Source organism: Rhynchophorus ferrugineus, unplaced genomic scaffold (assembly GCF_030347505.1).
Source record: "Rhynchophorus ferrugineus isolate W39M unplaced genomic scaffold, kcgeb_rfMv2 rfM11, whole genome shotgun sequence".
Lineage (NCBI taxonomy): Eukaryota > Metazoa > Arthropoda > Insecta > Coleoptera > Curculionidae > Rhynchophorus > Rhynchophorus ferrugineus.
In genome coordinates this window covers 8539264-8548941 of record NW_027472590.1, presented here as the reverse complement: position 1 = coordinate 8548941, position 9678 = coordinate 8539264, and the positions used below count along the sequence as shown (strand labels likewise).

The window sequence follows — 9678 nt, the reverse complement described above, 5'->3', positions numbered from 1 at the left end:
TTTGATGTTTTCTGGTGTTATCACCACATTTGGACGTACGACCACGTTTGAAGTCAGCAAACCAACGTTGTTTATTGTTGTTACTGACGGAGCGGAGTCCTCATAACACATTTCAAGACATTGCTTCGCGTGAACGGTATTTTTTCCCATCAAGAATGTAATTCTTTTTGATCCCTTGTTTTGAAAATAATAAAAGTAGTGTCACTCTTCGAACACGTGACAATGGTCAAAAAGCAGAAGCATTTGCTGAATATCTAGAAAAAAACTTTCAAACCAAATGAAGCTCATATTGAACATAACTTACCGGACATAGAAGCTGAAAATTCGATAATTAAATTAGTAACGCCGAAAGAGTTAACCAAAGTTATTAAAACTGACATTAACCCCAGAAAATCACCAGGCTACGATATAATGACAGGAAAATTACTGCAAAAACTAACAAGAAAGGGAATTATAAAACTCACCAACTTGGTCAATACAGCATTTATATTAAAACATGTCCCAGACATTTGGTAGATGGCGGAAATTATAATAATCCCAAAATCTGGGAAGTCACTAAACGAAATAAAATCCTATATACCTATATCACTGCTGCCAGTAATATCTAAGGTTTTTGAAAAACTCCTGTTGAAAAGAATAAAACCAATCATAGAGAGAAAAAACCTAATACCAACACACCAGTTTGGTTTATTAACAAACACTCAACAATTGACCAGGTCCACAGTATAATAGATGTTATTGAAGAAGCCTACGAAAGTCAAAAAGTATGCTCAGCTATATTCTTAGATGTAGCACAAGCCCTCGATAAGGTTTGGCATGAAGGCCTTGTTCATAAACTACAAAAAATGCTACCAAAACAACACACCGAACTATTAAAATCATACATTACAACCAGAATGTTTAGAGTCAAGCAAGAAGAAGCTTACTCTACAATAAAAGAAGCTAAAGCAGATGTACCACAAGGAAGTGTACTGGGACCAATGCTTTATCTACTCTACACATGTGATATACCACAAATGAAAAATATCGCGATGGCTACACTTGCTGATGATACTGCGATTATAGGCTGTCGGAGACAATGGTGAAGAAGCTTCACGAAAATTACAACAGGCAAGTGACAATATAAATAAATGGATACAAGCTTGGAAAATAAGAATTAATGAAAGTAAATCTGTACATGTGCAGTTCACCTATAAACAGACCGTACAAGCACCAATAACATTAAATAACACTATCATTCCATATAGCAACAACGCTAAATATCTCGGAATGAATCTCGATGCAAAACTTCGCTGGAAGGAACACATAAAGAAGAAAAGAAAAGAACTGGAATTGAAATATAGGAAAATGTACGGGCTAATTGGAAGAAAATCACAATTATCAGTACATAATAAATTGCTATTATATAAGCAAATATTGAAACCTATATGGACATACGGAGTTCAATTATGGGGATGTTCTGCAAAGAGTAATATTAATAAAATACAAATTTTTCAGAGGGTATTCAGAGGTATTGTGGGTGCACCCAAATACTATAGCACTGATTACCTACATCGAGACCTTCAGATACCCACAGTCAGTCAAGAAATCAAGAGAATTGCAAGGGGATATGAGAAAAGACTCCATTCTCATACTAATATTGAAATATTGCAACTTTTGGATACCACCAGAAGAGGACACAGTGAGTCTGTGAAAAGAATGAAACCATCTGATCTTATGTAGTGTTGTGTAGTGAGGTGCATATATTAAAAAATTCAGCAGTGACATGTATAAACATTATTTCACCACAGACTGAGTTAGGGCCGATCGGTCCTCCTAGTTATATACCTAGATTTAAGTTATCATAAAGACAAATTGTAGGTTAGACGGAAACAACTAGTAACAATATATTAATTAAATAATAAAAAAAAACTCTTCGCATAATAACTTATAAACTTATAAGTAGAATATCATGAAATCTTAACAGCTTTCCTTAGAACGTTTATTACTATTCGAAAAAAGCGGTAAATGCAATAAAACTAGCGCCATATATGCGTTAGTCGCAGGAATTTTCATCCTATGCATTATATCTCTATGTTTTGCGAATTAAATTATTATTCAAATGAAAAGCCGAAGAGAACGGGGGAGTCGCGGTCGCATGCGGGGCGAACGGTGAGGGTGGGCGGTGGAAGAGCGGGAAATGCGAATGCGGCATTTCCGCTTTTGCATTTCTCCCCTTTTTGGCGGCGTCGTGCGCTAGGCTGACCGCCAAACGGTCCCAAAAATCGCCTTTAAATGGAAATCAGATGTTTGTTTTCTATTTTCCGGCGTTTCCCGGTCGTATTTCTTAATACGGCGAATTGGTTATGTAGATTCGGTTCTTCGAAACGTTTCGGGAGATACCGCTCGTCTCTATCTATCGGATCGTTTGTCAGTGTCTCGACGCTCCGTTGGAAATAACTTAGTTGTTTACGGTGAAATAGGCCGTATGACTTTTTCTGTATGGGTTGTCATCGAAATGGCGTGGAACGACGCTGCTATATATTCGATTAACATAATATTTCTCAATATTATTGAATTCGCATGTTCGATAATCATTATAAAGTTGTTCTATAACCTTAAGTAATTCAACAATTCGCCAATAATAACTACTTCTTATAATTATTATTACCAGAGTTAGGAACTATTCGAGCTACTATTTCTTCTCGAATTGCTTATGATACCATTTTCGAGAGAGAATGAAAGAGATAATTGTTAGTTTCTTTGTGTTGTAGAGAACATCTTTAACAGTATTTTAATCAACCATCCATTCTAAAGGTGTTATTTTATTATAACGATGAATAATAGCAAAGATTGTTTTAAAGTGTATTATTTTTTACCTTATTAGTGACTTAATCAGAAAAATCGTTCTAAAAACAACGAAAGAATATCTAAACAACTTATTCCCCAGAATTCCGAGAGGGCCATGGAACAATCGAACAGGTATATGGCATTTCAGATGATATCAGAAGATGCCGTACTGATTTCTGTCTTTTTGGACATAGTTGAAGCTTTTGACAAAGTATGGTATGATGAGCTGACAAACAAACTGAAAAAGACGCTTTCGCACACATATTACTACTTCATACTACTTCAATCGAAGGAGTTAATCGAATCATGATTAACTGTAATGATGCTTTGTTTTGCATGAAATACGCTCGGATGTGCCAATAGGAAGCGTACTAAGGCCAGCATAGTACCTGATTTATTTTGCAGAGCTATCTACTGGTGAGGACACAATGACTGCAACCTGCGCTGAAGACACTGCCGTCCTTTCATTCCCCAGACTCAGAAACTGCCATGGTTCATATACAATGACATGCAAATAAAATAGAGGATTGTTTAATTAATGGGGAATAAGGGTAACCAATAAAGGCCACTCACGTCACGAGACTCTGATTTATTTTGATACTTTTTGCTATGTTTGTTATGTACTTTAATATTAAGTTAAAACTCAATCTATTTCTACATAAACAAGAACAATATCGATATTATAGGATTCTGAAATTATTTATTGTGTTTTACAACAAAACGTAATTTTTGTAGTTATTGAAAATACTAAAAATTGATACTATATATTCTAAAAAGTTGTTGTTGTTCAACTGAACAGATGAATCAAAATTAGATGAACTCATTTGTTACCCCGTTTATTCTGCCAGAATTAGTAGCCAGTATTCGGTCAGAAGTAGCCGGAATTAACAATAAGATTGAAGATAAAAAATAATCTTTATAAATGGACAATATATACTAGTTGAATATTATTAACCATTAAATATATTTTTAAAATAATTTTAGATTACCTGGGACCGGTGTTGTACTTGACTTACATTGCGGACCTACATACTACGCTTTATTACAGGAGATACTATATATCATTATACAGAGTAAAAATAAAAGTAATCTGTTAAATGCCTATGCGGTATTTAAATATTAGTTTCCGGAAAAAATTAAATCAGTTTTTCCTAACAGATTAATGAATATATACCAAGTATCATATATCTAACAACACTTACTCGATGAAGTCATATTATAACGCATTTAAAAAGTAATAGTCTATAGAAAACTTGAGAAATAAAAATAGTGGTGTTTACTTACAAAATAATTGATACACTAGAAAGTCATTTCCTTACATTTCATCTTTCGTGTCCTATTTGATGATTGATCTGGTGGATATCAAATTGTGAACTGGGATATTTTGGAAACTATGGAATGACCAGCGACGATTAAAAATGCATTATGTGCGACGAAAAAGATCTTGGTTGAACCTCGGAATTGGAAACGATTTGCTCATTATGAACTGCTGGAAATTCTCAAAACTATTAATTTAATCCTTTATTGTCAATGACTGATGCGACTGAAGCAACCGATTAAAAGGAAACACCAGAATTGATCGGTAACTGCATATAGATCATTCTAGATTCAGAGATGGAGGCATTTATTTACTCAAGGAGCGTTGGACTTTAAAATTGGAGGTTTTAGATTTTTATCCCGACCAGGAAAAAATACAGCGCATGCCCATTGAAAGTTACTTCGTGTTGTCACAGTTTGCTCTATTTAGGAGGTACATGAATTAATATTGAAAAATCAAAACTTTGTTAAAAAATATCCACTATTTTAATATAAAGAAATGGGCTGCCAAAACTCGTAACTTGTATGATATACAAATGTATTTTTTACAATGACCGCAAGCACTATATTACATTTATGTTTTAATTTATTATATTTTATATTTATTATCTTTTTGTTAACTCCAGATTTATACGTTAGGAATTACAAAGATTAATGGAATTGATAGCTGTTTTATTTTTTCGTATTCCCACGGATTGGATATATGCAACAAAACCTTAAGTGTTCCACAAGGTCAGCCCATAATAAAAATACATTGATATTTTTTGCGATTCCTCTTTTAGAATTTACATATTTCTCAGTAGTTTATATAGATGTAATTACGTCTTCGAAATTTGCCTCATTGTCATGTTAATTCACTAATTTAGCATAAACTTTTTACTGTACCCCTTTCAATACGTATTTTAAATGTAACCGCTAGAATTGGCAGAAAAGTTATACAGTAATTTTATTTGGGCTTGCACTTCCTCATCATCAGAACTTTTGCAGTTATTAGCATCTTTTTTAAAAAACTTCCATTTTATCTAATACATGATAACATAATAATATTTACTCTTTTGCTGTTACTGTTTAGTGCTTTATTTTTTGCACATTTACTATTGCCCGTTGATATTTATATACCTTAAATTAAGTTAAAACTCAAGTTACTTTAACATAACAGATGATATCGATATTATTGAATTCTGATATGATTTAGTGTATTTTACAATAAAATTTATATTTATAGTTATTCAAAATAAAAAGCAATGATCTTTATTCTTAAAAGTTAAAATGTACAAACAACTGAACAATTGAATCAAAGTCAGATACATTCATTCAATGCTCCGTTTACCAAGTATCCAGAATTACAATAAGTTTCAAAGGAAAAATTATATTTACGGATAAAAATATACATTTAAGTTATTAATAACAACAAAAGATAGTAAATAATATTTGTTTAATAATATGAACGATTAAATATTAAAATGAAATAATTACATAATTTATAATAAAATATATTCCACAAAACAAAAGAAAACACCTAATGAGATGCTAAGATGGCAATTCTCTCACATCACCGCTCTGCTTCAAGATGTTATAAAACCCAAGAACAATTAGAAATAAAGCAAAAATTTTACATGAACATAAAAAGGAACCGTATACGTCTAAAAAAACTATACTACTTATGCTCGCTCTCCACGAATTCGACGCGCCAACTGGATGTCTTTAGGCATAATAGTCACACGTTTAGCGTGTATGGCACACAAATTTGTATCTTCAAATAAACCTACAAGGTAAGCTTCACTGGCTTCCTAAAACAAACAATAAGAGCTATTAGAAAGTGCAATTATACTGAAGATTTTATTCGCATTATAAACCAATTAACATTTTAAATTCTTCTATACAACAAGCATTCCAACAGCCAACAATAGTATATCTCACAGCAATCCTACATAATTCATTACTAAGAATATATGCTATATATCATATATTTAATCACTATTATTACTAGTGTCCGCAAAAATGTTTACTTACTTGTAGAGCTCCAATAGCAGCAGACTGAAATCGAAGATCGGTTTTAAAATCTTGTGCAATTTCCCTTACGAGACGCTGGAATGGCAGTTTTCTAATAAGCAGTTCAGTGGATTTCTGGTATCTTCTGATTTCTCGGAGAGCTACAGTACCAGGGCGGTAACGATGGGGTTTTTTGACACCGCCAGTTGAAGGTGCCGATTTCCTTGCTGCTTTAGTAGCCAGTTGTTTGCGGGGAGCTTTACCTCCCGTTGATTTACGAGCTGTTTGCTTCGTTCGTGCCATTTTCAATGTATTCTATTCAAATATTAAAAATACTGTTTCATTAACTTTGGCGCCAATAAATTCAGTTGTAAATTATTTTTAATTTTGCGTTAATATTGTGAAAGAGACATATCAATAGTTGGTAATTTAGAGACGAGATGGCGGATACAAACAACAATGAAAATTGGATACCTTAAATTATGTTCACTTTATTATGAATTATTCAATAAATAAATACCAAGGCAGAACTAGATAAAAATTAAGACTTTGAAATATATTTTAATTAGTAATCTTTAAACTTACCTCAAAATAACTGACAAATATCACAAAGACGACATACGACACGAAGGAGAAAGGTGAAGTGACAGTTTGAAACTAAATTTAATTGGAATTTGCTGACATTATATATATATCCTTTTGGGTAAACACTACCCTATTGGTTCAAATTCTCTAATTATTTTATATTTATTACAGTAGTTTATATTTATTACAGTAGATTATATTGACTATAGTATCTTATATTCATTATATCATTTTATATTTATTTAGTTAGTTCATGAGAATATTCATGAGTTTATTTTTTTAATTAGCATACCATAAATTTAGTCATTTTAATAAATTTAATTGATGGTTTCTAGGACCCTAACATATATTAATACTATTTTATAAGTCATTCACTAGTTATTTTATTTATAATTAAATTTTAATGTTCATATTATTTTTATGTTTAAGTAAATATTAATTTGGGAACCTCAGTTTCAGGATAAATATAACTATTTTTCCGCGATTAGTTATTTTTTATATTTGTCGATTACTTTTATTTAATTACAAAATGTATCAATCTGATATGATCCAGACTATTAAGATACATAGAATGTTTTTAGAATAATATATAAAACGTGGGGAAAAAGTCCCGCTAGAATTGACATAATTTTCGCTGAGTAGCAATAATAAAATGACTATTTTCTATTTCTGTGATTAGTTACTATTTCTGCTTGTTTTTGTGGCGCATATTTTTTTACAATAAAATTTGGGCATCTACAAAACACAATGGTTAGAGCGAAACTGAGCTAAATATCACATAACCAAGATGGCGCGCAATCAAAATGGTAGCGGGACTTTTGAAGCGATCTTCTACACGTCATTGTATAATATAAATGTCATCATATACTTGTTGCCCGTCGAACAGATTGTGGAATGTTCAAAGAATAAGTAAGACGATGGTAAGTATTTGATCGGATTGGAAAATAGTTGGTTATTATGAACTATTGGAACTTGGTCAAACTATTAATTCAACACATTATTGTCTATAACTGATGTGGTTGAAGCAGTCGGTTGAAAGGAAGCACCATTTATTTTCTCAAATAGTATTGGGCTTTAGAATTAGGGATTTTTAGACTGCTTAATTCCGAATAGGAAAAATACACCGCAAGCTCTTTGAAAATTACTTGGTGTGTTTGTGGTTAGTTCTATACTATGTCTATTCAAAGTTTTTTGTACATATGTCATCAAGATGTTTAATGTGTTGCCTGCCGCAATTTGCGAATTCGCTTTAGAATCAGACAGTATTTTCCTTCTCGTTTTATTCTGGTTATAAACAGACACAATGCTGCCTGATTACTTCGAATATGTAAACGAATGAGCCTGTCAAAGTTGTCCGGTTGTCAGACGTATGCATTCTCCAAATTCTTCAGCAATAGTGATGAGAAGTTATAACTCTAATCTATAAACTATTGTGGCTGTATAATTAACTGTAGTTTTTAGATATACTATAATGTTAAAATAAATTATATTTGATAACATTTTTGTTCAATTATTTTATGTAGATTAGAATTTTGTTGTACGTCAAAGCCAAACTGAACCAAAACTTACAGTTGATGCGGCAACATTGCGACGTTTTGATGTCACAAATTTAAATGACGAATGTACAAAATGACTTTGAACAGACTATACGATCTATATGAAGTGGTTGTGAAAAAATGACGATCATATTAGATGTCGTATTCTCTGAAACACTAATCTGGTTTATGATTTATATTTTTACTTCATAGCTTGTAAGATCGCAAGAACCCTCTTACATTCAACTATATTTTTTCAAAAAAAAAATAAATAAAAATATTTTCTAGTTCCAGATGTGTGGGTTAGGAATTATATAGATTAATGGAACTGATAGCTGTTTTACTTTTTCGTATTTCCACCATAACTGCTATAATTTTCATAACGATATTTGCTTTAATACCTTAAGTGTTTCACAAGGTTAGACCACAATAAAAATACACTAATATTTTTGGCGATTCCTATTTTAGAATATCTCAGAATTCATATAATTATCAGTAACTTATTTTTATCTAATTAGCATTACAAAATTCACTTTATTGCCTTTATGATTTATTACTGAAGCAATATCTTGCATGTCTTTCGTGTTAATTTAATGTGCATTGGAGAGACTGTGGATTGCTATGAGAATAAAAGAAATACCTACAGTTATTAATTAGAAATTGGATTGATTAAATTGCCAGCTAATTTGATATCCTGATTTTTCAGTGTTCCTCTTTCCATACTCATCTTAAATGTGCAAACTGCAATTGCTGGCGGAGCTATATGATAGATTCGTTACAGTTCGGCTTTCACTTTCTCATCTTCAGAATTTGTTTAGTTGATGACTCCTTTTGACTAGACAACTAGGCTAGGCACTAGGCTCTTTTTTTTAAGTGTAACGAAATAATTAGTTCTAGACTTGGTCCTTAATATATTGCAAATATTTGTACATGTACATCTTGTAGAGACGGTTTCGAGTTGTTGTGAGTTGTTGCTTTTTCATAACAACACATGTAATGCAGTTTATTAGAATATGCGATATGTAGAAACTCGAGATTGTGAGTTTTGTGGAACTTTATCTCGCAACCTTTGGTTTGGTACTTGTATCTTTGCAATTCTTTATTTGTAATTGTATTATTAACAAATATTTAACGAATCTGAATATATTTTATACCAGGATCAAACTACTCCCAAACGGAATCTTGGATTCGCTCCTAATTTAGCCATAATTTCAATGAAAGTTAAAAGGTTATTCTATATTTTCCTTCTCATTTTATTCTGTTTAAAAAGAGACACAATGCTGTCTGATTGGTTCGAAAATGTAAACCTGTAAAAAAAGCCTGTCAAATCGTTCAGTTGTCAGACATTCTTTATACACATACACACACACACACACACACACACACACACACACATATATATATATATATATATATATAT

General features: G+C 31.9%; 1 protein-coding gene across 1 annotated transcript; it reads right to left on the bottom strand.

The window, feature by feature from the left end:
• Positions 1–5649: 5649 nt before the first annotated feature.
• Positions 5650–6778, bottom strand: LOC143205227 (histone H3.3A). Its single transcript, XM_076418378.1, has 3 exons — positions 6724–6778; positions 6160–6453; positions 5650–5936 (listed from the first exon to the last, which is right to left on the bottom strand). Exons 2-3 carry the CDS (start codon positions 6439–6441, stop codon positions 5808–5810), a joined length of 411 nt encoding a protein of 136 aa, XP_076274493.1. The 5' UTR covers positions 6442–6453; positions 6724–6778; the 3' UTR covers positions 5650–5807.
• Between the last annotated feature and the right edge of the window lie 2900 nt (positions 6779–9678).

Coding starts and splice junctions, on each gene's coding strand:
- LOC143205227 (XM_076418378.1), bottom strand. CDS start 6,441: ATGGCACGAACGAAGCAAACAGCTCGTAAATCAACGGGAGGTAAAGCT. Junction 5,937..6,159: donor CTGCTATTGGAGCTCTACAA/GTAAGTAAACAT, acceptor TGTTTGTTTTAG/GAAGCCAGTGAAGCTTACCT.